Source organism: Vidua chalybeata, chromosome 17 (assembly GCF_026979565.1).
Source record: "Vidua chalybeata isolate OUT-0048 chromosome 17, bVidCha1 merged haplotype, whole genome shotgun sequence".
NCBI classification, from domain to species: domain Eukaryota; kingdom Metazoa; phylum Chordata; class Aves; order Passeriformes; family Viduidae; genus Vidua; species Vidua chalybeata.
Genome location: NC_071546.1, coordinates 7,058,386 through 7,086,365, shown reverse-complemented (window position 1 = coordinate 7,086,365; position 27,980 = coordinate 7,058,386). Strand labels below are relative to the sequence as shown.

Genomic DNA, 27,980 nt, shown 5'->3' with positions numbered 1-27,980 from the left:
CAGGGAGCTGTGATTGCCAGCAGGCTAGCACAGCCTTCTTCGCAGAGGGACACAGAGACAATTGTCACCTTTCCCCTGTAGGGAGGGGGCTGCTCCTGCCCTTCCACCTTATAGCCAGGTCCTCTGGGTGGGAGATGTGGGTCCCAGTGTGGTGGCTCTCTAGAACCCCTGTGGTCCCACAGCCCTGCCCTGGAGCAGGCCCCTCGGGGCCAGGGCCACCCTCTGGCGTGTGAACGAGCCGCTCTGCACGGAAACTCTGAGCTCAGCATTGGCGCCTGCCCAAAAGGCCGTGGGAACCACAACTCTGGGCTGCCCCTGCAGCATTGCCCTGTGGCGTGAGCCTGCCCACGTTCCCTCCCTGGGGAGCAGAGCAGGGGCACACTGCCACAGCCCCCTCCCCATGCACCCTCAGTGAAATCCTGCACCAGCAGCTCAAGCCTTTCCTCTTTAATTGAGGCTCGAATCAAAGCCACAGGTGACAGATGGGAGGAAAAGCTCAGCCGCCGGTGGTGAGATGAGACCAGGACCCCGGCACGGAGTGAGGTCCCAGCCAGTGCTGAGGGCCAGATGCTGTGGAGCTGCTGCTCCCTGGACAGCAGGGGAGCAGGGCTGGGTGCAGCAGCTGGCCTGAGGAATGTCTGGTCCCTTACTGCACACCTTCCATCATCTTCAGGAACTCTGCAAGAGAGCAGCAGCCTCAGCCCATGGCCCTGCCTGGATGCACAACATGGGTGCTTGTCTGGGGCCATTGCTCACCATCAAAGTCGATGCGACCGTCATTGTTCTTGTCTGAGTCCTTCATCATGTCCTCTATGTCCTCATCAGTGACAGGCTCCCCGGTGGCTCTCAGGATCTCACCCAGCTCCTCAATGTCAATGAACCCATCCGCATTCCTGCAGGAGGGTGAGGGAGGGATGAGACCTTGCTTGCCCCCACAGCCAGGATGGGCCACTTTGCCCCCACACTCACCGGTCAAAGATGCGGAAGCAGTTGGCCAACTCCTCCTCAGACTTGCCTTTGGCGTCCTCTTTCATCTGGCGCACCATCATGACCAGGAACTCCTCAAAGTCGATGGTGCCGCTGCCTGTGGGGAGGAAGTCAAGTGTGGGTCAGGCTGCCTGCCCAGGGTCCAGTACCCACCGCTGCCACCAGCCACCAAGGGCTGCTCACCGTCCTCATCCACCTCCTCAATGATGGCATCCAACTCCTCTTTGGTGGGGTTCTGGCCCAGCATTCTCATCACCGTCCCCAGCTCCTTGGTGCTGATGTCTCCACCGCCATCAGCATCAAACATGTCAAAGGCGGCTTTGAACTCTGTGGAGAGACAGGTCAGGTCTCTGAGCAGTGGGGCAGAGCCAGGCCCTGCACATGGCCATGTCTAGCCCCTGTCCCTATCATCCCTACACTCACCCGCAATCATCTCCTCGCTGAGGAAGGCACGGGCTTCTGCCTGCTGGTCCGTCTGCAAGGCAAGGGAGAGGGGTCACCCATATCAGGCCAGAGACCCCTCATACAGTGTGGCCCAACAGTGCTTGGCTGTGGAAAGAGCCTCTGCCCTGCTGCAGGATGATCCTGTGCTGGCATGAGTCACAGACACCAGCAATCCCTACAGTTCTGATGCCTTGCTGGTCCATGAACATGGAGGGCTGCAGGGAGCTGCCTGCCCAAGTCTCCCATTATCTGGGGGGCTCCATTGTGCTGGAGTCCTGGTCCCTGTGTACAGCCTTGGCATCCTGGGCATGCAGTGCTATTTTTGGGATCTCCTCAGCTCCCCTTGTAGGGATCGTTGGGGCTACAGCCATGGCACCTGTCAACCCCGATCGAGTTTCTCCTGGAGGCGCAGGCCGGCCATGGAGCCAGCAGCAACACTGTGTCGCATGACCCAGCACTCGGCTTTCAGCCACCCCCTGCTACCCCTGCCTCTGTGCAGCCCTGAGCTCCGAACAGGGCTGAGATGGTGTCCCCAGGCACCTGCACCCCGTCAGCAGCCACACACTCACCCTCAGATCTGTCCTGTGGGGACCCTGCACCACCCCAACACTTCCCTGTCCTCGCTGCCATGGTCAGCCCAGCACTGGGGACCATATCCCCGCTGCCTTCTGCAGAGGCACATCCACAGCCCAGACCCCCCTGGTGCCTCCTGCCCAGTCAGGTCTTGTCCTGGCACACAGCACATGGCACACAGCACACAGGAACGCTTACCATCTTGGGAATTTATGGTGCTTCCCACCCCCAGAGAATCACCAGCTCCTGCAGCAGGAACTCCCAGAAGCTTCGCGGTGCCCCTGGCACCCCAATTTGTAGTGTCTCCTCTGTGGGATGTGCCTCCAGCTACTGCCCCCTGGCCCCCTCAGCCTATCAGCGCTCTAGCAGCATCCAGCCCCTCTCACTGGCAACTGGTGCCTTTACCTAATTTAGCCAAAGCTTTATTGGCCAAGGGCTGGGATTAACGTGGGGATGAGGCTGGGATGGAAATTCAAGCCCTTCAGGAGGGAGATCAAAACTGTGGCAGAAGCGCAGCTCTGCCCACCCCCAAAACCCCATCCAAGGCAACTCAGCAATGAGGGGGTTAAAAATAGCCCTGGAGGCGTCAGCATCACCCGGGTAAGGGGGACAGGGTCCCCCCTGCTCAAGGGGCATGGACTATCACCCACTGGCCTCTGAATATGCAGCCCTTCCTGGCCAAGCTCCCAATACCAAGCTTCTTTTCCCCAGCACAGCGTCCTCCTCTGCACCCCCATTTTCTGCTCCAGGAGGCCCAGGCAGAGCAGTGCTGCAGCCCCCCACCCCAGATAAGGAAGGGGTCCCCAGTGGGGCCTGGGGCATGAAGTCCCTGGAGAGATTTGGAGCATGAGCCCCATGGTTTGGGGTCCCCAGTGTTGTTGGCACCTGTTTCCGGAAATAGCTCCATCTTTTCGTGCTTCTGAGGAGTGGGAATTATGCCCGGTGCCTCCTCGAAGGCTCAGTCCTCACACTCACAGCCCGTGCCAGCCACTGCTGCCAGGACTGGCTGGGGCTGGTGGCTCTGGGGACGCACTGGCCAAGTGGCCCATGTGGGGCTCGGAGTCTCAGGGCTGCAGTGGGGTCAGGGTGACAGCTCTCTGTCCCATAAGGTCCCAGTGCCAGGGATGCCCAGGGCTTTCCTGGCTCCTGGTTTTGCTAGGACCCCCATTCACCAGGTAGGAACTGGGAACAAGTCCAGCCCCTAGTGCATCCCACCCTGCTCAGGGAAGCTCAGGGGTCCCATCTGAGCCCGGGTGGGGTGCCGGGTGCTGGAACAGGGCACAGTGAGCAAGCGATGGACAGAGCGATGGCAGCAGCTGGGCTGGTTCCTTGATATTTATAGACATTCCCAAGGAAGCAGTGAGGAGTGAGTGGGCAGGCTCTAAAAAAGGCCAGGCAAGTGCCAGAGGTGCAGCCTGGCCATGGGGCGCATGGTGAGGCTGACTGAGGCCAGGGTGGCAGGGTGCCAAGGTGGCCCAGGGGACATCCCAGTGGGATCAGGAGCCTGAGTCTGGGGTAGCAGGATACAAGGGTGTTGGTGAACCTGCGTGTAAGGATACAGCGGTGCCAGGGTATTGGGGTATCAGGACCCTGGGACACCACAGCGCCGAGCACTGGAGTGTGGGGCTCCTGTGGCCCCAGGGCAGATATCCGGGGCTCGGCCCGACCAGGACATCGCGGACAGGGGACAGAGGAGCCGAGACGGAGAAGGGCGGGGTCGGTTCTTAGGCAGGAGCTGCGGCAGAGCCAGGCTGAGCCCTGACCCTGATCCGAGAGTCCCGGGCGGTGCTGCAGGGACCGATCCCGCTCTCGGCCGTGCCGGGCAGTGCCGGGAGAGCCGATCCCGATGGTGCCGGACGGTGCCGCAAGCGCTGACCCCGATCCCGGCCGTGCCGGGCGGTGCCGGCTCCGCCGCCCCGATCCGGGTTCCCGGCGGAGGCGGAGCCGCGCAGGGAGGATCCCGGGACGAGCCGTGGCGGAGCGGCCATCGCTCGGCACCACCCGGCTCGGCTCGGCCCGGCCCGGGGCAGCGCGAACGGCCCGGGGCGGGGGCAGCACCGGGAGGGTGTCCCGGGGCCGGGCTGTCCCCGCGGGGGGCCGTGCCGCGGTGGGCAGCCCCCGGCCCCGCCGTGTCGCGGTGCCGGCCCGGACCCCCCGGCAGCGATGGCCGCCCGCATCCTGCACCGGCTGCGGCACGCGCTGGCGGGCGAGGGCGGCCGGGAGGAGCCGGCGGGCGGCGGCGGCGGCGAGGCCGAGGACTGCCCGGAGAGCTCGGAGCTGGAGGACGACACCGAGGGGCTGTCGACGCGCCTCAGCGGCACCCTGAGCTTCACCAGCCACGAGGACGAGGAGGGAGAGGAGGAGGGGGACGGAGCTAGCGAGGAGCTGGAGGAGCCGCCGCAGGCGCCGGGGGCGGCAGCAGGCACGGAGGACGGAGGCAGGTGCTGGGGCGGTGAGCTGGGGGGGACTAGGGTGACTCCAGGGACACTTATGCGACGGTGGCGTCCGGCAGCCCGGCAGATGTCAGAGCCCTGTCCCCACGGGAGGCACTGACACCCCTCTCCCGGCACAGAGTGGGTCTCTACGGCGGAGCGTCCCGGCGGCAGCCTGCTGACCCGGCAGCTGCAGGAGCTGTGGCGGAGGTCGCGGGGCAGCCTGGCACCGCAGCGGCTGCTCTTCGAGGTCACCAGCGCCAGCGTGGTCAGCGAGCGCTCTTCCAAGTACGTGGTGAGTGAGCCCGGCGCGGCTGGGCGGGCACAGGGTGGGTACGAGTCCTGCTCTCCCCGGGGCAGGGATCCCACGGGGCTGGTGCTTATTTTTTTCTCTTTCCCCGTGCTGCTCGGATGGTGCTGGCGGCTCAGATGAGCCTCAGGTAACTATTGCTGATGGATGCTGCGGCTGCAGCAGCCCAGTCCACTCCCTTTTGTTTGGGCAACCCCCCCCAGCCCCTTTGTGGCCGCACACCCCGCTGTGCTTGTGCCGAGAGCAACGTGCCCACAGCACTGCCTGACACCCGCCTCCCCCGCAGCTCTACACCATCTACCTGATCCGCTCTGGCCAGTTTGACAAGGCCCCTGCCACCATCGCCCGGCGCTACTCGGACTTTGAGCAGCTGAACCGCCGCCTGCGCTGCCGCTTCAGCTGCGACATGGCCAGCGTTGCCTTCCCCAGGAAGAGACTGCGCCGGAATTTCACCGCTGAGACCATTGCCAAGCGGAGCCGAGCCTTCGAACAGTTCCTGTCCCATCTGCACTCCATCGATGAGATCCGCCGCTCCCCTGAATTCCTCGAGTTCTTCTTCCTGCCGGACCTGCAGGCCGCACAGCGCCTGACCTGCACTGGCATGTACCGCGAGGCTCTGGCCACCTGGGCCAATGCCTACCGGCTGCAGGACCGGCTGGGGGTCTGCAGCTCCGGCCGCTTCCTGCTGACACTGGCCGGGCTGGCTGTCTGCCACCAGGAGCTGGACCAGCTCAGTGAGGCCCATGGCTGCTGCGAGCAGGCGCTGCAGCTGCTGGAGGCCCAGGGCAGCCACCCACTGCTGGGACCCTTCCTGCAGGCCCACGTCCACCTGGCCTGGAAGGTGGGCAAGGACAAGCGGCGCTCGGAGGCCTGGCTGCAGGACCTGAGGGAAGCTGGGCTGCCCCTGCAGCAGCAGCCTTCCCTGAAGGAATGCCTGATCAAGGAACCTCTGGAATGAGCCACCTGTGCTCACGTGGGTGGGAGGGCAAGCGCTGTGAGGGAGCTCACACGCCTGTGGCAGCTGGGAACAGCAAGGGAAATGCCACGGGTGGCAATGGGGCAGGGGAGCAGCACTGCAGTCCCACGGCAGCACAGCCCATGCCTGGAGCTGCCTCCTGAATGCACTTTCTCTGTGGTTAGTCTGTTTTGTGGGGCTGAGGACTCAAGGGGGTCCACCACCCACACTGGTGCTGTCAGAAGCTGCTCCCCCTCTGCAGGGGATCCTGGAGTGGCTGACACTTTAGCTGGGACATACTGGCACCTTGCAAGGGAACGGGAAAGCTTCTGGCAGGGTCCAGGGCTCTTGCCGGGAACTTCCCATCAAACTTACACAATAGAAAAGACTTTATTAAATAAAGTCTTGGCAGGAAGAAGAGCAAGGCGCCTGCTGTGTCTGTTTATCCTTACTACCCCAGGGTGTCATCAGTGGGAGGCCTCAAGCCTCCACACAGAGGTGGGAGCTGCCTCACCCCCTTCTCCCAGCTCCCAGCTGGGCCCAAGCCCAAGCCCAGTCCTGGGGAGGAGCCCAAGGACAAGCAGAAGCAGCAACTGAGGAGCCAGGGCACTACAAGCAGTGCAGAAGTGAGAAGAGGAAACAACGTGTGCCAAAGTAGCACCTTCCCCTCCTGTGACCCAGCCTGGCATGGGGGCAGAGCTGATCCACTGTGCTCCTGGCACTGCCTGCCCTCTTGCAAGCCCAGTCACAGGTCCAAGGGGACAAACTCCAGGGACAGAGTCCAGCTCTTCACCCAACGGCTTTATTTTAAGGTGGGTGAAGGAGAGCTGATGGCAGCGTGCGCTTACATGCTGTGCAGCTAGCAGCTGGTTGCAGCAATGCTCTGTTGGTCACAGTCTGTCCCAGACACCTCTGGCACTGGGACTTCCTGCAGTGCTTGGTCCCACCTGGTCTCCTTCCTGTTCCTGTCCAGGTCCTGTCTTGATCTCAGGGTCCCTCTCTCGGCATGCTTGAGCCCCAGTCTATAGGGTCTCCTTAGCTAGAGCTTGCTCTGGTTTGGTGTCTGTTCCACCCTGATGACACCTTCCTGAGCACAGGTGACAGCCAGGACTCCATCCCTGCGCCACAGCCGTCCCTGCACCAAGCCCCGGCACCCACCTGCAGAGAGAGACTGTCAGACTGCAGCCCACTGTCCCCAGGACAGGCAGGGCTGGCCTTGGCCGTGAAGGTCTCCCAAAAATGCACTAAGGACTTACCAGCCCAGGGGCTCTCACACTCGTACAGCATCCAGTGGTCAGCTCTGAAGGGCGCATGGAACCACATGGAATGGTCAAGGGACACCATGAACTTGATGCGGTACTGCCGGTGCGGGAGCAGGGCCGTGCCCAGGAAGGCGTAGTCAGAGATGTAGGCGGCCACGCAGCAGTGCACCTTCATGTCTGTCTCCCCTGCAGAGCAACCAGTGCTGCCCGTCCCGCAGGGGCCCGTGGGACACGTCTGGAGTGAAGAGCCCCAGGGGCTCCGCTCCCCTGGAGCTGCCAAGCACAGCTGAGATTCTTCCAGACTTATTCTCTTTGCCATGCCATGCCCCAGCATGGCTCATGGCATCATCTCTGCACCCACACCTGTATTACAGCCTTGCAGTGTCCAGGCTAGGGCACAGGCAGCCCCCTAATCACAGCCCTCCCAGCCCACTCTGTTGCAAGAGTGCTCCACAGTGTGAGCTGGTGCTTAAGCCCTTGGATTGGGAGGCACTGGACCTAGCAGGACCCACCTATGTAGCCTCGTGCTCGCACCCAAAAGAGCTGCTTCGGCTCCTGTGGCTCTGAGCTGAATATATCTGGTGGGTTCACAGGTTTAATGTCAATCGGCACATCTTGAGCTTGGATCTTGGTGAGACGCTTCCTGTATCCCTCAGCCACATTAGGATTCCTGCAGCCCAGCACAGAGAAGCGAGGTTAATGCCAGACAGGTGGGTTGGAACACATCCTACTGACAGCTGCTCCAGCCCAGGGACCCAGGGGCAGACAGAAAGACAAGAGTTGCACAGCTTCTGTTGTGTCCTGCTCTTCTCTTCCCCTCCCAGGCATATTTGAGAATTTCTCAGATAGTCCTCTCCTACACCTCCCTATGCCCCAGGCAGCAAGGGGCATATCCCTTCCACCCCACTCACTGCAGAAACTTCTGGATGAGCTCCTCCTGTGTCAGCAGCTCCTCGGGGGGTGGCACGGTCGGCATGGTGAACTGGTGCTGCACTGGGCTTCCCTGGGAGAGCTGGAAGGAGGCCTGGCACGTGAAGATCGGCTTTCCATGCTGGATGGCCTTTACAGAGCGAACAGAGAAACTCTTCCCTGTACGGGTCCGCTCCACCTCGTACAGCACCGGCACCTTGGGGTCCCCTGGGACAGGAAAGGGACGTTCTGCCGCTGGGCCACGGCGCACCACGCACAGCCGAAACCCGCCCTGCAGGGGCCGGGCCCGGCAGAGCCTGTTTTTTTGGGACCGGGATGACGGCGCCTCCTCACTCCTGCCAACTTCCCCAACGTCCCAAGCCCTGCCGGGCCCCTCCCGAACCCCTGCACCCCGTCGCCGCCGCCCGCTTCCCCGGTTCCCCGGGCGCACCTGTCCGCACGAAGTAGCAGTGAAGCGAGTGCACCTGCTCGTCGCGGCTCACGGCACGGGCTGCCGCCACCAGCGCCTGCCCCACGATCTGCCCGCCGAAGAGGTGCTGCGTGGCGGGCACCCAGTGGTGCTGGCCCCTGCGGGGAGAAGGCGGCGACGGTGAGGGTGGCGGCGGAGGAGGAGGCGACCCCGTCCCGCTGCCCCGGCCTCCACCCGCACCTGAAGAGGTCGACCTCCAGCCGCTCCAGGTTCAGCACGCTGGTGATCAGCACGCTGCGCAGGTCCCCGGACGGCGGCGGCCCGGATCCCGGCTCCGCTCCAGCCCCGCCGGCGTCGCCTGGGGCCCCCATCACCTCCGCGAACCGGGACCGGCACCGCGACCCGAGCAGCACGGCGGACCAGGAAGCACCGCCCACCCGCGGGGCAAATACTGCCATGTGATTGGACCGTAGAGCTGTCAGTCACCCTCGTCTTGTCAGGATGCTCTGAGCTGGTTGGTTCGCCTCCTGTCAATCGGGAGAAGACGGCGCTGATTGGTCAAGATCATGGTGCGGGCGGTGCCCGGCTGGTTTAACGGGGATGGCGGGGCGGGCTTGGGCGGCTGAGCGGAGGGGTCCGGGCGTCCCGCCGCGTCCACCGCTCGCCATGCGCCCGCATTCTCGCCTACAAGGGCTGCCTCTACGGGCTGCGGAGCTGCGTCCCGGTGCGCAGCCACAACCGGCAGCATGGCACCGCTGTCCGCCAGGAAATCAGGTAAGGCCCGCCCGCCGCGTCCGTCTGGAGCTCGCAGCAGCCCCTGTGGTAGGGCCGTGCGCCCGGGGTCCCCCGGTGTAGCACCGCCAGGCCCCATGGAGCCGCCGCTTGGGCCCAGCCCAGCGCTGCCCCGGGGCACAGGCCCTGTCCCGTACCTGGCTTTGCTAACCGGGCTGATCCCGGTAGAGCGATGCCCCGGTACACGGGCGTCGCCAGCTGTGCCACACACTTGTTGTGTTCGCTGTATAGCTCCTGTCTTTTCCAGCTCAAGACTTCAAGCTTCAGCATCTGCAGCATTCTTCAGCTGTCCTTACCTCACTGCAGTGGAAAGGTGATACCAGGTTTCCCTCAGGGAGCACTTCATTCCATGGCCTTCACTTCTCCAGGCGGCTGCAGTGACACTGTTTGCTTTCCATCTTAGCTGGTGGATCTGCTTGTGTGCGCAAAGGCTACAAGGTCGCTCACTAGTTATGCAACTGCTCCCTTCGCCCTTTTAAAATATAACTTGCCTTCTTACAATACAGTTTAACCTCCTTCCCTGAAGCTTTTCTTGTCATGTTCTAGCCTGCTGCTCCAGAGCTGCAGGACCGTGTGGTTTAGGGATAAAAATACAAACACATGGGTATCAGCTTCCACACCAAAGTGATGAAGTGCTTCTTCAAGCAGTTGCTGAGAGTCTTCTCCTACACTGGGCGCCAGGCAAGGGAGGACAAGTCCTCTACGCCTTCCTTGTGGAGAGCAAGGAGTGAGGGTGGAGAGCGGTGCACTTGTTGTGAAGAGAGACACGAGGGAGAGCCCAGTCGCTGAGCCTCGAGCTGCTGCAGAGCGATGGGGAGCAGCTGGAGGAGGGGGAGGCAGCCAGGCAGGAGCCGGTGCCCGCACGCCGCTCTGGGTAGCGGCCACAGCGAGGGGCGCTCCCGGCGTCCCCGGCCCGGTGCGACGCGCAGCGGCCGCTGCGGGCGGCGCCCGAGCGCTCCGGTGCCGCCGCGGCGGGCGGTGCCGAGCGCCGCGTGAGGCCGCACCGCGCCGCGATTGGCTCGGGCGGGGGAGGCGGCGGCGGAGCGCGGCAGGGACCGGGACGCGCCGCGGTGTCCCCGCCGGTAGCGGCAGCCCGGAGCGGGCCCGCACGGACAGCCCAAGCAGCTCAGCTGCCGCGGTGCAGCTCTCCGTGTTCCCCCTCTTGCAAGCGGCTGCGGCAGCTGTGCCCGCAGCACCGCACCGAGTGGCTGGCCCTGATCGCCGCCAGGAAAGCCGTGGGTGCAGGCACTGAGAGCCACCGGCAGGAGCTGCTCAGCGTCCTGAGAGACCTCATCACGCCGGATTTGCTGCCTCAGCTCCACCTTACTGGCTGCTCGGCGATGGGCAGAGACTTCTTCATGGAGCTGGAGATTGTCATCCATGGGCTAAGTGAAATTTTCAGTGCTGGGCTTTCTCTGGAGAGCTGCATCACCACCTTGGCCCAGCATTACAAAGAGTGTGTTTCTAAGATCCCTCCTGATGCCATGACACTCTCTGCTCCCCATCCTGATCATTGTGCTGCTCAGGCAGCTCCCCAAAGTCTGCCTATTTCAGATGTGCCTCTTCCTCCTCTGGTGTGCCAGGGTAACACATCCCAGAGCTCTGGCCAGGCTTCCCCCACTGTGGCAGCAGCTCAGCAGAAGCCTCTCTTGTGGCTGTTGAGAGTTGTGTGATTGTTCTCCAGTGTCTACCAGCTCCCTGAGGCCCTTCAGTGTCAGCCTGAAATACCTCATGCTCTTCTCCAAAGTGAGCCAGGAAGCTCAGTTCCTGTTAGATCCTGTATCCTGTGGCAAAACTGGAGGCCACAGAAACCTCAGAGAATGACAGTGAAGATTAGATTACCCAAAGGACTGAAGACAGCATCAGGCAGTCTTTGAGTGGCATTTGCACAGAGGCTGCTGCCAGGCTGTGCCTGAGTGAGAGGCTGCTGCCAGTGTGCCCAAGGCAGTGGTTCGGAAGTCCAGGCAGCTGATTTGCACCAGGTAGGACAGGCTCAGTGTACAGATCCAGGAGGATGCCCACAGGGTGGGCATCTTCCAGGAAGGCCCAAGTAGCTACACTTGCCACTTCAGCCTGGCCTTCCAGCTGCCCTGCTGGCACATCTTGGCTCTGCTGAATTCAAAGAGGAAGCTCTTGCAGAGGGAAATGCTCAGTAGACCATGGGAAGGGGGATGTGATGCCCATCAGGCTGGGTGAGACAGCCTCTTGGAGGTCCTAAAGAGCTCCTGGAACAAGTCTTTGGATAAAGCCCTGGTGGTGTCCTTCCTCACAGCAGAGATGAGCCAGCTGCCTGCCACAGTTGTGAGGACTTGGAGCACAGGACTCTGGAGCTGGCTGACAGCTGGGTCAGGCCCTACACTGAGGTGAAGCTCCAGCACTGAGTGGGAGCTGAGCTGGGTGCTTCCACTGTGTCCTGTCTTGCACCTTCATTCCCCTCAGCCTGTCATTTCCTTGGCGTGGAAGGGGCAGTTTGGATCCTTGATCTTCTGAGTGAGCGTCACTTCTTGCATGGGGCAGCAGAGGAACTGGATTGTGAGCTCCTGATCCTGCAGGAAGGGTAACAGTCACTGACCTGGCTAACAGCTGTGGCCAGGAGCCAGCTCTGAATGGTGCAATGTGGGAGGTGCTGGTATCCTAGAATCTGCTGAGTTGGAAGGGACCCATTGGGATGGTGTCTAACTCCCAGTCCTGTGCAGGACACCACAAAAATCCCACCATGTGCCTGAGAGCATTGTCCAGACACTTCCTGAACTCAGACAGTCTTGATGCCATGACCACTGCCCATTGCCCACTGCCTGTTCCAGTGCTCAACCAGCCTTTAGATGAGAAACCTTTTTCTGATATCCTGCCTCAATCTCTCCTGACTCAGCTTTATACCATTTCCTCGAGTTATGTCACTGGTCATGACAGTGAAGAGATCAGTACCTGCCCCTCTGCTTTCTCTCATGAGGATGCTGAAGACCACAATGAGGTCTTCCCTCAGTTTCCTCTTCTCCAGGCTGAACAGACCAAGTTACCTCTACTGTTTCTCAAAAATCTTGCTTCCAGTCCCATCACCATCCCTATGGTGTCTTTTGAATGGTCTCTAATAGCTCAATGTCTTTTTTATATTGTTGTGCCAAAACTGCCCCCAGGATTTGAGGTGAGGCTGCACCAGTGCAGAGCAGGGCAGGACAATCCCCTCCCTTGTTGGCATTGCTGTATCTGATGCCCCCAGGACAGGATTGGCCCTCCTGGCTGACAGGGCACTGCTGATCATATCCAACTTGCCATCAACCAGGACCCCCAGGTCCCTTTCCACAGTGCTGGTCTTCAGCTTCTTGTTCCCCTGTCTGTATATACCACCAGGGTTGCCCTGTACAAGGTGCAGAATCTGTCACTTGCTCTTGTTAAACTTCATACTTTTGGTGATTACCCATCTCTCCAATTTGTCGAGGTCTCTCAGCAGGGCCTCTCTGCCCTCAATGGAGTTGGCAGCTCCTCCCAATTTAGTGTTGTTAGCACTAAACATTAGTATATTATTTAGTATTTCTTCAAGTCCTAAGTCCAAGTTGTTAATGAAGATGTTGAAGAGAATTGGGCCAAGGAAGGAGCCCTACAGAACCCCTCTAGTGGCTGGACACCAGCCTGATGTCACCCTATTCACTATACCTCTTTCTTTGTGCCCAGCCTGTGAGCCACTTGCTCACCCATTGTGTAACAGGGTTGTCAGCTTGTCAGCTGCAAGCTGGACACTTTGTCCAAAAGAATACTGGGACAGACAGTATCAAAAGCTTCCCTGAAGCCCAAAAATATTACAGCTACTGGCTTTCCGTGGTCAGTTAGGTGGGTTACCCTGTTGTAGAAGGAAATCATGTTCAACAAGCAGGACTTTCCCCTCATGAAGCCATGCTAGCTGTGACCAGTGACTGTGTTCTCCTCTAGGTGTTTTTCAGTACCTGCCTGAAAAAGAATGATCTTTTCCATGATTTTACTGGGCACTGAAGTGAGACTGACAGGCCTGTAGTTTCCAGGATTCTCCTTCCTGCCCTTTGAAATCAGGACATCATTCCCCAGATTCCAGTTATGTGGGACCTCTCCAGATTCCTAAAACTGCTCAAAAATCATCAAGAGTCTTTGTGATGACATCAGCCAATTGTTTGTGGTTTCTCAAATTAATCCCATAAGGGCCCATAGATTTGTAAGGATCTAGGTACAATAACACATGACAAAACTATTTCATCTGTGGCCAGCACCCGCAGGTCCTTGCAGCATCCAGCTGTGAGATGTTGTGCAACAAAGCCAATAAATCACCCTTGTGTTATTTGGGAGCTGAGTCTGTCCCTGTGCCAGCTGCAGCCACCCCTCCCTGCCCAGGGAACAGGGCATGGGGAATCGGGCAGGGCTTTGGGCAGTGCTCCTCAGTCATCCTGTCTCACCGTGGTGCCTCAGGTGGCAGGAGGTGGCAGCTCCTGAATCCTGCAATCCCACTGTCCTGCAGCCCATTATAGAGCAGGGGTGTTGTTTGGTTGCAGCAGCTGCTCTCAATTCCTCAAGAAAGAGGAACCCGCCCTCGTGTGCGCGGGTCACTGCCGGGCAGATAACACTGCAGGGAGGTGGGGAGCAAAGGCTTCGTGCAAGGGTGGGGGAGGGAAAACAGCCTGGAGAGTAAACGCCCTCGTCTGTGGGCGCTGCTCTGGAGTGGGTGAGTTCCCCAGCCCATCACTGCCAGATGAGCTCCAGCCCCAGCAGCTCCCAGCCTGTTGTTGGGACATAGCAGGGAATGTCAGAGACCTCGCTCCATTGCTGTAGTTTGGTCACTGTCCATGTTTTGCCCATTTAGCAGTTCCTTCATTAACACTTTGGTGTTGATCGAGCTGGCTCTGGTTGTGGGCTGGGGATTTCCTTTGAGCACGAGTTTTGTAACATGATCAGATACTATCGAATCTCCGACTAAATATAGCATCGTGTTTCTTTAAAACACCTTTTTGTAAGCTTAGAGCTGCTCGTTTCCCCTTTGGTTGTGCTTTGCCAGCCTCTTCGCTATCTTTCTGGCTCCATGGGAACCCCTCTGATTTTAGGAGACCTCTCCCCTCCAGCCTGTTCCTCTGCACAGCTGCCACCCTGCCTCCCCTCCAGCCTGGCATAGGCACTGCAGGATGCCAGCTGCCATCCCCACCTGCCAGGAGTTGAAGGGTCTGGCTGAAGGCACAGAGCCGAGGGCATGGAGGTCCAAGTCAGGATGGCTGTGCCCCACACCAGGTCACTGTGACTGGCTCTGTGGCCACAGACACGTGCCCAAGCAAGGGCTGCTGCCAGCACTGCTGTCTGAGTGCTCCAGGATCTGACTCGTCCCCCTCCAAGCTGAACACACAGGAAATAACTCATCGTTCTCTGGGTAAACATCTTTCCCAAGAGTGAAACTGCCCGGCCGGGATGAGCGTCCGGCTGTAATTTACCTCCACGTGAGTGCTGTGCCCTCCCACGCTCCACCCACTCTGATCCACCCAGACAGTCCCAGTGTTATTCCAGGGACGGGGACACGTCCTGAACCCCACAGGGCTCTGGCCTGTGCTCCCTTCCTCACTGGTGAAGGAACTGCTCCCACAAGGGGTTGCTGAAGCACAGGGGCGTCCCAGCCCCCCAAGCCTCCTTTGACAGAGTCTTGTCTGGAAGCATTTTATTGCTCTCTCTGACCCACATCAATCCCTCTACTCATGCTCTGGGCATGCCACACCACCAGTGTGGGGAAAATCCCAACCCCACTTTGCTCTTCTTTCATGTCAGCCCTTCAGCAGCACATGCTGGGGTGAGTGGGCAGGGAGGGGCACGGAGCCTGCCGGGCAGCCATCACTGGGGGGCTGCTGATGTGAGGGGCAGCCCAGCAGCACCCTCGGTACCTCACTCATGTTGGCAGAAGCTCTTGAGTAGCGGGGGCAAGTGCAGGCCATCGATGGCCAGGCGGTGCACGATGTGTTTCTGGATAACCAGCCGGCACAGCGTCTGCAGGGAAGGAACTGCAAGAGAACAGAGAGTGTACCTGAGCTGGGCAAGTCGGCAGTGAGGCTGAGCACAGCGGGGTGGAGGAGCTGGCAGAGCTTCTCGGAGGCACTGTGGGTTAAAGGCAGTAGTGGGTGAGTTTGTTCTGTGGCATCGTCCTGCCCTGGGTTTAAACTGGCTGTGCGGGGGGTGGTGCCAGGCTGCTCCAGCAGGGCTGGAAGCTCAAGGGCCCCGGGCAGCAAAGCTCTTCCCGTTATTAGGAGAAAGGTTGAGAAACAGTTATGTGCCCAAGCTGTGTGTGACCGTGCCTGGTTTGCATTTCTTTCTCTGGTGGCTGTCAAAGCAGCTCTCCAGGATCTCACATACCCATGCTGTGCTTTTTTTCCATCCCACTCCCTTGGTCTGCCTGCAGTGGCCCCAGCACCAGGCTGCTGGGTGAGTGTCTGCAGGCTGGGGCTGCGTTGCCTGCAGAGACAGCGCCCACCATACCTTTGGGGCAGACCACCACGAGAACCATCCCCTTGGGCACCTGCACAGAATCCGCCTGGTTCCTGCTTCTGTGATACGACTTCCCAGAGCCATGGGTGGCCCAGCAGCATGGGTACTGCAGCCACTACTCCTCAGCTGTTACACCAGGGAGAATACCAGGTTCTAGCCTTGGCACAGAAGCAGCTGCTCTTAACACCAGCATGAGAAGCAGTAGCTCCCAGTGCTGGTGGCAGGCAGTACTCTGGCTCTGGCTCTTCTTCTGCCTCTGTCTCACCTGATCCATCTCCTCATTTTTCAAGTGTGGTGCTAATTAGCACTTATTAGCCTGGTCCCTCCCAGCAAGCCAAGGGACACGGGATAATGCCCAGGCTCCGATGGCATCACGGGATAATGCCCAGGGAACACCGTGTCTGGGGCACGCGGCAGGTGCGTGGGCGCAGTGTGCTGAGCCGTGGTGGATGTAGGTGGATGTTTTGATGCCAGGGCAGGATCTTAGTTGGCTCTGGCTGCCACGTGCTGTAGGCAAGGCCGGGCACAGTGAGGCCTCACAGCTGTGGGACAGCCCCAAACACTCAACCTATCACTCTGCTCGGGAAGGGTGGCAGGGGGGTCTGCCTGACTGCTGCTGCTGCTGCTGGGGGTCTCTCCCCTGGCCCCAGCACAGCGCCCATGGCAGAGCTTTCATCAGACTCTGCCCAGCAGCGGTACTGTGGGTCTTGCCTGTGCTCCACAAGAACCAGAGGCTTTCTTGTGCCCTCTTACCCCATGTCCCTCTGCCCAGTGGCACACGCCAACCTTCCCTCTGTTGGCGACTATGGCATGACCCCACCAGAGCTCCCCCACTCCTGGCCCACGCAGCACGTGCCGCAGGGAAGGGCACAGGTACCTACAGCCATAATCCACCGGGATCACCCGGACACTCTTGGTGGAGGCAAAGACGTCAATGACGGCGTAGAGCGGGCGGGTGGTGGGCAGGCCCCTGGCGCTCGGCCCCATGTCCTCGCCGTTGATGACGATGTGCATGTCGGCGGTGCCGTCGGGCTGCGGGGCGTACAGCACCCCGATGCGGCTGCGCCGGGCGGTCGCGGGCAGCACATTCATCTTGTAAAGGTCATCCAAGATGTGGCTGTAGCGGCCGGGCCGGCTGCGCCCCACCAGCGTGTCACGGGGGATCCGCACCCGCTCGATCAGCAGGAAGGGCTCCCAGGGGCGCCCCCGCGCCTGCACCTCCTCCCCCTCCACCACCACACGGTTGTGGTTCCGGGTGATGGCAAACACCCAGGTGTCCCCCAGGTTGACCAGGTCCGGCAGCGAGTACTCAGGCACTACCTCCAGGCTCTGGGGATCATGCGCTGTCAGTCCCACACGCAAGTGCCCGCACCAGCCCAGCTCCTTCTCCTCAATCTCCACCAGGAAGATCTGTCCGGGTGCCAGAGGCTCCTGGCTGAAGCAGAGCCCGTTGGCGAAGCTCTCCACCCGTGTGGCTTGCGTGTGTGAGGCATCCAGGCGGATGTTGACGCCGTGGATGTGGTGGAAGCGTGCAGCAAGCCGGCACCGGGCAGCCATTGCTGCCGGAGCTATTTTTAACTATCTCTGTCACAGCTGCTGTGAGGTGGTGACAGCCCGGCTGGGAGGGACAACCAGAGGGCTCAAGGGGGGTCCTAGTGCCATGGGGGAGACTGGGGGGGCCCTGTGGCTGCTGGGCACAACCGGGCCCAAACCAGACCCACAACATTCCACACTGGACTGTCCAGCGCTGCCACCTGGGCCGGGGTGCCTGGCTGTGCCCATGCTGTCCAGCAGCAGCTGGCAGTGCCCGGTGGTGCCCAGTGGTACCAGCTATAGCCTGTGGTGCCCGGTGGTGCCCCACCGCACCCCCCGCCGGCTGCCCCCGTTCGGGTGCGGGGGCTCCGTCGGTGCCCCCCCCCCCCGCGCTGTCCCGGTCCCGGTCCCGGTCCGGGGCCGCTCCCACGTGCGCGGGCAGGGCCGGGGCGGGGGCGGGGCGGGGCCGGCCGCCCCCAGGGCGCTGATTGGCCGCTGCCGGGCCCCGCCCCGCTCACGTGCGCGCCGCAGGTCATATGGGCGCGTGTCATGTGCCCGCCGTGACCGCCGCCTGCGAGCGCCGCGCCGGGAGCGGCCGCGGTCAGCGGGACTGGGGGGGCGCCGGGACGGGACCGGGGGACGGGATGAAGGGACCGGGACCGGCGCCAGGGGAGCCGACCGGGCCGGGCCGGGGATCAGCCCCGAGTGCGGGGCCGGGCCGGGGCGCTCGCGGGGCGCTGCGGCGGCCGTTCCTGGCCGACAGCGCCCTGACCGTCCCTTCCGCCCACCGCAGATGGGGCCAGTGTTGCTGTCGTCGCTGCTACTGCTGGGGTTGGGCCGGGCCGCCCCCCCGGACCATGAGGTGACCTACCTGCCCGGGCTGTCAAAGCAGCCCTCCTTCCGCCACTTCTCGGGCTACCTCTGCGCCGGGCCGGGCAAGTACCTGCACTACTGGTACGTGAGACTGCGCCTAGCGATGGGGGGGGCATCGGCTGGCACTGGGCACTCACAGCTACACGTCCACAGGTTCGTGGAGGCCCAGAGCAATCCCCAGAGCAGCCCCCTGGTGCTGTGGCTGAACGGGGGCCCTGGCTGCAGCTCCATGGAGGGCTTTCTCAAGGAGCATGGCCCCTTCCTGGTTAGTAGTCACTGCTATCCCGTGGCTCAAGGGCTCAGGGGATGACCGGCTGCGTGGCACGAGCCATCCCGCTGTGTCCTGCCCTGCTTTGCCCATCAGTCACCACCTTCTTCCTCAGATCCAGCCCGATGGGGTCACACTGAAGTACAATGAGTACGCATGGAACAAGGTACAGCCACTGCATCCCTTTGTGGCTTTGAGATGGGGTGGCCGTGAGCTAGTTCCTCCTGCTCTCTCCATGGAGCTGACTGCTGCTCCCCTCCCACCCAACACACCCTCCTCTTGAGTCTGCTGTTGAGCAGCACAGGAATGTGGCCACCCCAGTGCAGCCCTGGGGCGGGCCACACTCCTGTGGGTGCTGCCATGGGTGGGGCTAGCAGTCCTGGGCCCCACTGAGCCACAGGGTCTCCCCTGATTGCTGGCTTCTCTGCTGTCCTTGCAGATTGCCAACATTCTCTACCTGGAGTCTCCCGCTGGTGTCGGCTTCTCCTACTCGGATGACAAGAAGTATGGCACAAATGACACGGAGGCGAGTGACTGGGAGAGCCCTGCTCCCCTGCCTGCCCACTCCTGGCCATGGGGTGCAGCCTCACCACCTGACCATGCCACCTTGTCCCTGCAGGTTGCTCACAACAACTACCTGGCACTGAAGGACTTCCTCCGGCTCTTTCCCGAGTACTCCAAGAACGATCTCTTCCTCACAGGGGAGAGCTATGGAGGCATCTACATTCCCACACTGGCAGAGTGGGTGATGCAGGACCCCAGCCTCAACCTGAAGGTGGGCAGCTTGGCTCTGCCCAGCTGAGGAGCAGAGGGCTTGGGACAGCCGGGGTGGGACCAGCCGGGACGTAGGGCACGCCTGGCCCTGCAGCCTTTCATCTCTTCCTGGGATTCTGGCAGCAGCTGCTGGTGGACGTGTCTGTCCCTGCTGCCAGGGGAGTGTCCTCAGGCACCCCCAACCCTCCCTGTTCCCTCCGCAGAGTAAACAGTTCCACATCTGCTTCCTGCCTGCGGCTGCTGTGCTGTGACTGCCCCGCGGGGAGCTGGAACACAACAGGGTTGTTTTCTTCTTGCCTCGCAGGGAATCGCTGTGGGAAATGGCCTCTCATCTTATGAGATCAATGACAACTCCCTGGTTTACTTTGCCTATTACCACGGGCTGCTGGGGACCGAGTAAGAGCAGAGGGAATGCTGGATGTGCCATCCCTGTGCAAGCAGGATGGGTGCACAGCTAAGGCTGGGGCTGTCTGGGTCGGTGGTGTTGAGACAAGGGCACACATAGCCTGCCCTGGATCAGCATCTGGGCTGTGGCTCCTTGTCCCAGGGCAGCTCCTATGGGTACATTTGTTTGTGGGGTAAAGAGGGCACGGGGCCAAGCTGTGTGCCTTGTGGCCACTGGGCAGAGAGCTGCAGGGCAGCTGTCATGTCAGTGTTGCCACCTGGTCCAAGTGGTCCTGGTCTCTGCCTGCAGGCTGTGGAAAGACCTGCAGGCCTTTTGCTGCTCCCAGGGGAAGTGCAACTTCCATGACAACTCCAACCTGAACTGTACACTCAAGGTGAGGGAGCTGGAGCCCCTATACCTGTGCCGAGCAGCACGTGCCTGGGCCCACTGGTCCACAAGGGTCCTGCTGAGTCCCAAACCCTTGTGATTCCTTGCAGATGGGGGAAATGATTCAGATTGTAGAGGAGTCTGGCCTCAATATCTACAACCTCTATGCCCCATGCGATGGAGGTGTCCCAGGGAGCATGAGGTGAGAGTGGCCCCAGGGAAAATAGTTCTATAGGCACCATCTTGCTTTGTTTGCACTGGCACAGAGGGACATGGTGGGCTGGGCAGGGGGCCCCTCTGGGACACATGGATGGTGTGTGGCTGCTGCTGAGGACTCCCCCCAGGAGAGCCCTTAGCCCTTGTTCTCCAGGGTTTTCAGTCTGTCCTCATACTCATTCTGGCTACAGATATGAGGGTGATTATCTCATCACACATGACCTGGGCAACTCTTTCATCCGGATGCCACTGAGATTCTCCTGGCGGCAGGTGAGCTGAGGTGCCCACGCTGCTGGGCTGTGAGCAACCTCTCTTTGGCCAGTTCTGCTAATGTGGGCAGGAGGGGCAGAAAGCACCTGCGCTCCATGGGGCAGGTGCTGCTGTGACAGTGACTCTCCCGACTCTCCCAGAACCTGTTCCGGATGCCAGTAGCACGAAAGAAGGTCCGGATGGACCCACCCTGCACCAACTCCACAGCCCCTAGCATGTATCTGAACTCCCCCGAGGTGCGGAAGGCTCTGCACATCTCCCCCGAGGCCCCAGAGTGGCAGGTGTGCAGGTGAGCAAGCTGTGGGCAGGGAGGGAATGCTCTGAGAAGGAGCAGACATGCTGACAATGCTTCCTCCACAGCTTTGATGTGAACCGCAGCTACAAGCGCCTCTACATGCAGATGAATGAGCAGTACCTTAAGCTGCTTGGAGCCACGGTGTGTGCAGGGGAGCCACTGACCCTGGGAGTGTCTCTGCCAGCTCAGCCTTCTACAGGCTGGGGCTGCTGCCTTGCCAACAGCTCACTCTCTGTCTGCTACACAGAAATACCGGATCCTGGTATACAATGGGGACGTCGACATGGCTTGCAACTTTCTCGGGGATGAGTGGTTTGTGGATTCCCTGTGCCAGAAGGTAAATGGGCAGGGCCCAGGCCAGGCCAGTCACTGGCTCCAGGCTATGTGCTGTAGCTGGCTGTGGCAGGAGCATGGGCAGGGCCAGCTGCAGGTGCTGAAGGCACTGCTGCTACTCCCAGGTGCAGGTGGCTCGCCGGCCCTGGCTCTACACTGAAAACGGTGAGAACCAGATCGGTGGCTTTGTGAAGGAATTCACCAACATCGCTTTCCTCACTGTCAAGGTAGGGCTGAGGGCTCTGGGGGCCAGGGATGGGGCTGTGGGTGGGTGTGCTGGATACCAAGGCTGCAGTTAGGGTTGGGCGGTGTTGGCTGGGCTGTGGCAGCACCCCAGCCGCACTGCCAACCACTGTCCCTTTCCTACAGGGAGCTGGCCACATGGTGCCCACAGACCGGCCGCTTGCTGCCTTCACCATGTTCTGCCGCTTCATTAAGAACCAGCCTTACTAAGAGCTGCAGAGGTAGCATCCGGCGCTCCAGCTGCTCTCACCACCCCACCTGCCCTCACCACCGGCACCTTACACAGCCCATCCTCGCTGCTGCTCGGCTACACCACAGACCTGTCATGCCTGCAGCCTTCCCCATGGCTGGACAGAGTGAGGGGCATGGGCTGGGGGACTCTGTCATTGTGGGAGAGGCATTGTGCACCTGCTGCAGCCACCTCCTCCCTTGTGGCTTCCTGTCTTGCCTTCTCCCTGTCTGAGCCAGCAGCTGCTTCCCTCCCAGGCAGGGAGCAATCCCCAGCACTTCCCTTCGGCCCCACACGCACATGGCCTGAGCAGGCTGTGAGAGGCAGCAGTGCAGGGCGGCTGGGTCCTGCTCACCTCTACCTTGGCTCCCACCACCTCTGCTCCCACTGAGGGAGACTTACCACCACTATCACAACAATCCCACTGCCAGGGCACGCAGTGCTTCAGGAACTCACAATAAACTCTGACCAAGGTGGTTCTGCTCCTCCTCGCACCTTTGTGCCAGCCCCTGCTTTGCTTTCCTCCGTTCTCTGAGGAGCACCAGTGAGTGCCAACGCCCTTTGCCAGGGAGCCTGGGCTCTGTGATTTGTGCCTTTTCTGCAGGGGTCCCTGCATTGAGTGAAACGAGTGACCCACCTAAGCAGCGGCAGCACGGTCACTCTGAGCTCTCCAGCACTGCACTAAGCTGCTTCTGCTCCCAAGGACCTAAGCTGGGCAGCAGCATCAGCTGCCTCCTTTCCCCACCATGTCACCCAGCATGGACATGTCCTCCAAGCAATGAGGCCATGTGGTTAGAAGTCAGGTGGTTTATTAGTGTGATGAGCAGGGCTGCAGCAGGGATTCCCAGAGCACCCTCTCCACCTTGCTGCGCCCCCACCAGGGCCTAGATACCCTGACAATGTGCTGGTGGTACCAGGGAAGCTGCTTCCTACCTACAGTCTATGGGTCCAGCCCGGGATCTGCCCTTGGTCCAGGGAGGAGAGCTAGAGTGAGCTGGGGTCCAGGCTGGGCTCTGAGGGCCGGGAGCTGGAGTAGGCAGCGGCAGTCGGCACCGGGCGGTATTTCTCAATCACCTCCCGCAGCCCCTTGGAGAAGTGGAGATCAGCTCCCACTGTGAGGAATCCCTGCAGAGGGAAGAGGGTCAGTGCAAGGCTGGAGGTGACAATGCCCTTCCCAGCAGGACATGGAGGCACAGGCTGTCCCATTCCACCACATACCGCGTGATTGGTGACCACCTCCCTGGTGAAGTCCATGCCTTCGGGCAGTGGGATCTGCACCCCCTTCTTTGTCCTCTCTGCAGAGAGGGAGAGCTGGGATGAGGTTGAGCCCTGTTATGCCCCTGCCTACACTCCCAGTTGTGTGGGAACAGTGATGCCTACCGTTAATGATGGGCATGATGGTCAGCTGCAGCAGGGTCTTCAGTGGGGCCTGCAGTGAGAACAGCTGCAGGAGAAGAGCTGGGGTCAGTGAAGTGGCAGAACTGCCAGCCAGGGCAGGGAGGGCTGTAAGTGGGGATCCTGAACCAACAGCCTCTCCCCAGCCCACCCCACCCCACACTGTGGCTGGGTGTAAGGGTTCCCAGGCCATCACCATGCCCTCACCGCAAGCGACTCCAGCGCTGACTGCTTGGAATAGATGCGAAACCTGGGCAGAAGGAAACAGTTGTGAGTAGGGTGTGGAGGGAACTCTCCCTGTGCCCCCATGGGACCCCAGCCATACCGTCGTAGGTCCAGCTGCACACGCAGCGCCTTCCCTTGCAGAAACACCTTGGCACTCAGCTTGGTTTCCTGGGGAGGAAGAGGGCTGACTCACAGCAGGCAGAGAACAACCAGGCCAGCTCATGCCACAGAGGCCCAGTGTCCCTCTGCCCGGTCACACCAGGGCGTTATAGGATGGAGGACACTGCTCCTGTATCCACTGGGGTGACCGCACAAGGAGCCATGGCCCCCCTCTTACCATGGCCATGCTGGAGAGCTGGACAGGTGGGCGGTCCGGGGGCACCAGTGAGATGTTCAGGAAAGCAGAGACAGAGACTGAGGTCCCCGAGGGTTTGATGGTGCAGCGGGGGGGAGCAGAGACCTGCAGCACGAGCCGCAGCGGAGCATCCACAGAAGGGCTCTGGGGAAGGCAGGTGAGCTGGAGGCTGGGCGCAGGGCAGGGCTGTGCTTGGCCCTGCAGCTCTGCCATGCCTTCCGTCCTGTCTGGGGCCTCCTTACCAGCATGAAGATGGTCCCAAAGAATGTGGCTCTCAGCAAAACCTCCAGGTCCTTGGGAACCTGTGGAGAGCACAAACCACTGGAGGGTGAGCAAGCTGCTGCTGCAGGTCCCAGCAAAGCTGCTCCCTGGATGGCACCTCCTTTGCTCTGTGACACAGCCCAGCCCTCCCTCCTGCCTGCACACAGTCTGAGTGTCTGGTGCTCCTTACCTTCTCCCCCTGGAGCTCTATGGTCAGTACTCCTGCCTGGAAGTACGAGTGCATGGCTGAGTCAAAAAAGTACTCAGAGAAGGCAACATAAACCATGCGTTCAGTCTCCTTGATCACCGGCTCCACCGCGTGGTTCTCCAGCTCCTGATCCTCTCTCACCCGGGGGAAGAACATGCCCTGGACCAAGAGCAGGAGAGGTGAGCCCAACTCACCTGCTCCATGGAGCCCAACATGGCTGCTGGCACAGCCTTTTCCACAGGGATGGGGAAGGACCAGCAAGGCAGGACCCAGTGCTCACCTTGAAGTCAAGCTCAAGGGTGTCAGTGGAGATGGACGGATCCCGTAGGAGGGAATAGTCAATCCCGATATGCTCATCCACATAGTTTCTCACTGCCAGGGAAGATGTGCTGGTGTGACTTAGCCTGGAGCTGCTTGGCAGCCTGATGCCCAGCCCTGTCTGTCCCACAGTGAATGGGATCCAGCCCCTTTCCCAGGGCAACACACACCAGGCACTGTGTCCAGCAAAGAGTTCAGCAGCACCAGGCTGGCATGCTCCAGGGATGGGCAGATCTGCAAGGCAAGGAGCCAGGCTGAGGGGAATCACTCCCAGGACTGGATGAGGAGCTGCAGAGGCAGGACAAGGCCCAGCAGACGGGTGGGATATGACTCTACCCTCTCCCACACACAAAGGGCTGAGCCCTAACATCCCACAGCCCCTCTCTGCGCTCAGCTGTACCTGCTGGCTGACAAGGAAGCGCATCCCCGTGATGATGAAGGTGCTCAGAAATTCATAGACCTTCCTGGAGAACACAAGAGTGGTTCTGCACTGCCTGTTCTCCCTGTGGCTCTGTGCCCATTCTAGTACATAGCTGGGATGAGGAAGCACTGAAGGTGTGGGAAGGGGGTCAGGGAGCCAGGCACACACAGAGGGGTCAGGTGTACCTGAGTGTGCCAGAGAAGCCAGCATGCATTCTTGCTATGGAGGCGTTGCAGGTCATATTGGAGATTTTGAGGCGCCCAGCCTCGTCCTTGGCCAGCTGCAGCACTGTGTAGATGTGGACACCATCCGCAGAGGCATTGATGGACCCAATGTCGTAGCTAGAAGCCAGGAAAGCAGATGAGAGGAGCACACAGCTCTTGCCAGCTGCAGGACAGCAAGGCACCTGTGGCACCCAGCAAGCAGAGCTATAGGGTGGGCTAGCACCCAGAGCAGGAGGAAGGGGAGGTAGCTCACAAGAACCAGTAGAGCAGCTGCCTGCGGAAGCGTAGGCTAATGGAAGCATTGTTGATGTTGAAGACAAGGTGCTGCTGGGGCTGGAAGTTCAGGTCTGAAAAGGCCAGCTGCAGGTCTGTCACCTTGACCCTGCAGGGAGGGGACAGGGGTGGTTAGACAGACAGATAGACATGGGAAGCCATGGGCAGCAGGCAGCACTCACTGGCTGATGTTGTACTGGAACTGCCCCTCATTCCCATGCAGGTCTGACACGGTGATGTTCTGCAGCTCCTGCTCCACAAAGCGCAGCCCCTCCTGCTTCACTGCAGGGAAAAACAAGGCTGGGCTGGGACGTGCCCTCCTGGCAGCATCGCCCCTGACAACCCCCACTTCTCCCCGGCCGCCCCATGGTGGAGCAGTGCAGGCAGAGCCCTACACAAGCAGAGACCCCAGGAGGGTGCCCAACGTCCTTCTTTCCCAGACTGTGAGATCCTGGCCGGCCCCTTACCCAGGTCCAGCCCCTTGGAAGTAATCCGGATCTTACAGCCAGGAGGGCTGTGCAAGGCTGCGACCAGCGAGGGTAGAAGAAGGAGAAGGAGGCAGCCACCGGCAGCCATCTCGCACCTGGAGGCAGAGAGCAGGGTCAGCATGGACTGGCCTGGGGACGTACAGGGTGTCATCACAGACAGGCCCGGGGGACACACTGGAAAGGAAGCAGCTGTTGTCCAACCTGCCCGGGGCAGGGGATAGCTCCAAGGAGCACCCCACGGCTCCACTGTTCTCCCTGAAATCCCCCAGTGCTGCTGCCCAGGTCACCTTTGCCCAAAACCTCTGGACCAGCAGCCCATGAGGGGCACGGCCCCCACCCCAGGGTGCTGTGCACAAGTCCCCGCACTGGCCCTGTGGAGCCCGAGGGTCCCACATCTGGGAACACTTACTCCAGCATTCCCCCCGCCCTGAACACACCCCGCTCCCCAAACCGCAGGGACAGGCGCCAGCCCCGTGCGTGCTGCTGCAGCGGGGAGCCCCAGCAGTTCGCAGAGGAGTGAGCCCCCCCGCCCGTGCTGCTGTCCCACAACCCTCACAGTCCCCCCGAGATGTGCCACCTGCCCCCAGGCTGGTTTGAGACGGGAGCTGGAGCCTGTCCATCCCGCAGCAACAGGCAGAGCTCCGTGCGAGGCTGTGGGATGGGACGGGGCTCCCCCACAGCTTCCCCCAGTTCTCTGAAAGGAGAGGGTGGGGACCCACTCCCCGGGGCTGTGTGATGGGACGGGGCTCCCCCACAGCGTTTTTCTCCAATTCTATGAAAGGAGAGGATGGGGGATCCCCTTCCCCGGGGCCCGGAGCCACCGTCCTGCCCAGAGACTGGGGAGTTCCCTCACACAATGCCGGCTCAGTTCGGGTACTTACAGCGCGGCTTGTCCTCGGCTCCCGGCGTGGGGAAGCTGATTCACGTGAAGGCAGGAAGGAGGGAGAACACCACCCGCTCCAAGACTTTCTCTTGAGCTGGCTGAGGTTTCCCTGCCTTTATATAGCCCCCAGCTGCCACTCCTTGCGGGCTCACAGCTGGGAGGAGACAGCGGGACGGACGGGGAGGATGCAGGTCTGTGTCCCGCCGAGCCCGGCTGGCTGCCAGCACCGGCACAGACAGCGGCTCGCCTGGCCACCTCAGCTCTAGGCTGGACACGGAGCCTTCCTCGCCCCGAAAACACCGCTCCCCGCGTCCTGCACACGCAGCCGCAGCCGTGGATCTCTCCGGCAGCCCCCGTGTGAGGAGCACATGTGCAAATGGCAGTGTCCGGGAGGCCCTGGGCTGTTGGGGACTCCCAGTCTGTGTTACGAAGTTTCTGCCAGTGCTATCCCAGCTTCAGTGTAGACCCGGGCCGGGGGTGCTGCTGGGGGCTGGTTCTTGGCCATCTGTAACATGAACCTGAGCAGAGAAGCCGCAGACCCTCAGGATTGCCCCGACCCCAAGCCAGGCAGCACTGGCTCCGCAGGAAATGCCTCTGGATGGCCTTGCTCCGTGCGTTAGCGGCAGCTTGGCTGGCTCCAGGGTCGCAGCACCGAGATGGGCACTGCCGGAGTGTCCCCATGAGCGCCCACGCCATCATCCTGCTCCCCTCACGGGAAATACGGGCAGCTCCTCATCCAGGGGATCCCTAGCGAAAATCCTGCTTGGCCGAGCCATGCCGAGAGTCTGCCCCTGCCCTCACCACCCCCTCGGCCACTTGAGCTGCCTCGCTCCAAGGCTGGAGTTTCACTGTCTCTTCATAGAGTCCCCTCTGCCCTCAGGGGTCGGTCTGAGCCGGCCCTTTGTGCCCCGGGCGGTTATCGGTGCTCTGGGCAGCGGAGCCGGGCCGCTGGAAGCCCAAAACGGGAGCCTCAGTGCTTACACAGCACTTATCCCTCCAGAACTGCTGCGCCAGCGTTAACTCATTAAACTGACCCCCGTGCTCCTGGAGCAGAGGGCAGGACTCCGGGAGATGGGAAACCCCTTGGAAAGCTGGGAAGGGGGATATCCCAGAGGAAAAGGGCAGAAGAGGCCCCGCGGTTTCCCCATCTCGTCTTCACCGGGGGCCGTGGGCCAGCACCGGCCATCGGCTGCCCAGGGAGGTGGGGCCGAGGCAGGACAGGTGCTCGGCTACGTGGATGTGGCAGAAGCTCCGCTGGCTGCGAGGGGTCCTGCGGCCCCCAGGGAACCCCCAGTAACAGCCGTGTCCTCCTTCCACGTCCCGTGTCATCCTCCGGCATACGCTGTGCAGCAGCAGCCGCGGGGCAAGGCAGCAACCCCAGCGACCACTGGGCGGTGCCCTGCGCTGCACCGCGTCCCTCACTGCCAGCGCCCGCCGCCTGCCACCGGGACCCGCGGGCCAGAGAATGGCCACGGCAATAGTGTGGGGAGGGACGTGTCAGCGCTGCGCCCGAGGGACGGCCGGGACAGGCAGTGGCCGCCAGGGCCGGCCC

General features: G+C 61.2%; 6 protein-coding genes across 10 annotated transcripts; 2 read left to right on the top strand and 4 right to left on the bottom strand.

Annotated features, from left to right (window-relative positions):
- Positions 1–432: 432 nt before the first annotated feature.
- On the bottom strand, positions 433–4,098 carry TNNC2 (troponin C2, fast skeletal type). Of its 2 annotated transcripts, none has more exons than XM_053958662.1 (6): positions 3,768–4,098; positions 1,411–1,462; positions 1,171–1,314; positions 970–1,084; positions 757–893; positions 433–678 (listed from the first exon to the last, which is right to left on the bottom strand). In XM_053958662.1, exons 1-6 carry the CDS (start codon positions 3,990–3,992, stop codon positions 647–649), a joined length of 705 nt encoding a protein of 234 aa, XP_053814637.1. In that variant the 5' UTR covers positions 3,993–4,098; the 3' UTR covers positions 433–646. The 2 variants fall into 2 exon arrangements, with proteins under 2 accessions (XP_053814637.1, XP_053814638.1); XM_053958663.1 differs by lacking the exon at positions 3,768–4,098 and adding an exon at positions 2,203–2,627.
- SNX21 (sorting nexin family member 21) lies at positions 4,072–6,121 on the top strand. Of its 3 annotated transcripts, XM_053958656.1 has the most exons (4): positions 4,072–4,445; positions 4,577–4,731; positions 4,866–4,876; positions 5,033–6,121. In XM_053958656.1, exons 1-4 carry the CDS (start codon positions 4,168–4,170, stop codon positions 5,702–5,704), a joined length of 1,116 nt encoding a protein of 371 aa, XP_053814631.1. In that variant the 5' UTR covers positions 4,072–4,167; the 3' UTR covers positions 5,705–6,121. The 3 variants fall into 3 exon arrangements, with proteins under 3 accessions (XP_053814631.1, XP_053814632.1, XP_053814633.1); XM_053958657.1 differs by lacking the exon at positions 4,866–4,876 and having other exon boundaries at positions 4,072–4,441; XM_053958658.1 differs by lacking the exon at positions 4,866–4,876 and having other exon boundaries at positions 4,577–4,724.
- A 366-nt stretch (positions 6,122–6,487) lies between these two features.
- Positions 6,488–9,480, bottom strand: ACOT8 (acyl-CoA thioesterase 8). The gene is made up of 7 exons (XM_053958659.1): positions 9,391–9,480; positions 8,543–8,829; positions 8,324–8,460; positions 7,875–8,100; positions 7,476–7,633; positions 6,958–7,149; positions 6,488–6,859 (listed from the first exon to the last, which is right to left on the bottom strand). Exons 2-7 carry the CDS (start codon positions 8,758–8,760, stop codon positions 6,741–6,743), a joined length of 1,050 nt encoding a protein of 349 aa, XP_053814634.1. The 5' UTR covers positions 8,761–8,829; positions 9,391–9,480; the 3' UTR covers positions 6,488–6,740.
- On the top strand, positions 8,888–21,853 carry CTSA (cathepsin A). 2 transcript variants are annotated; one of them, XM_053958653.1, is made up of 15 exons: positions 8,888–9,076; positions 17,898–18,058; positions 18,131–18,242; positions 18,361–18,411; positions 18,685–18,771; positions 18,865–19,020; positions 19,324–19,415; positions 19,714–19,798; positions 19,902–19,993; positions 20,199–20,277; positions 20,418–20,566; positions 20,638–20,713; positions 20,820–20,909; positions 21,031–21,132; positions 21,275–21,853. In XM_053958653.1, the coding sequence occupies exons 1-15, from the start codon at positions 8,903–8,905 to the stop codon at positions 21,356–21,358; spliced, it is 1,590 nt and encodes a 529-aa protein (XP_053814628.1). In that variant the 5' UTR covers positions 8,888–8,902; the 3' UTR covers positions 21,359–21,853. The 2 variants fall into 2 exon arrangements, with proteins under 2 accessions (XP_053814628.1, XP_053814629.1); XM_053958654.1 differs by lacking the exon at positions 8,888–9,076 and adding an exon at positions 17,620–17,704.
- On the bottom strand, positions 14,749–17,382 carry NEURL2 (neuralized E3 ubiquitin protein ligase 2). Its single transcript, XM_053958660.1, has 2 exons — positions 16,453–17,382; positions 14,749–15,090 (listed from the first exon to the last, which is right to left on the bottom strand). The coding sequence occupies exons 1-2, from the start codon at positions 17,126–17,128 to the stop codon at positions 14,975–14,977; spliced, it is 792 nt and encodes a 263-aa protein (XP_053814635.1). The 5' UTR covers positions 17,129–17,382; the 3' UTR covers positions 14,749–14,974.
- Positions 21,854–22,169: 316 nt separating the features above from the next.
- Positions 22,170–27,858, bottom strand: PLTP (phospholipid transfer protein). Its single transcript, XM_053958655.1, has 16 exons — positions 26,427–27,858; positions 25,525–25,640; positions 25,240–25,339; positions 25,038–25,166; positions 24,746–24,901; positions 24,540–24,603; positions 24,310–24,373; positions 24,102–24,193; positions 23,804–23,980; positions 23,595–23,654; positions 23,335–23,496; positions 23,098–23,165; positions 22,980–23,022; positions 22,758–22,821; positions 22,596–22,672; positions 22,170–22,502 (listed from the first exon to the last, which is right to left on the bottom strand). The coding sequence occupies exons 2-16, from the start codon at positions 25,631–25,633 to the stop codon at positions 22,362–22,364; spliced, it is 1,506 nt and encodes a 501-aa protein (XP_053814630.1). The 5' UTR covers positions 25,634–25,640; positions 26,427–27,858; the 3' UTR covers positions 22,170–22,361.
- Positions 27,859–27,980: the final 122 nt, after the last annotated feature.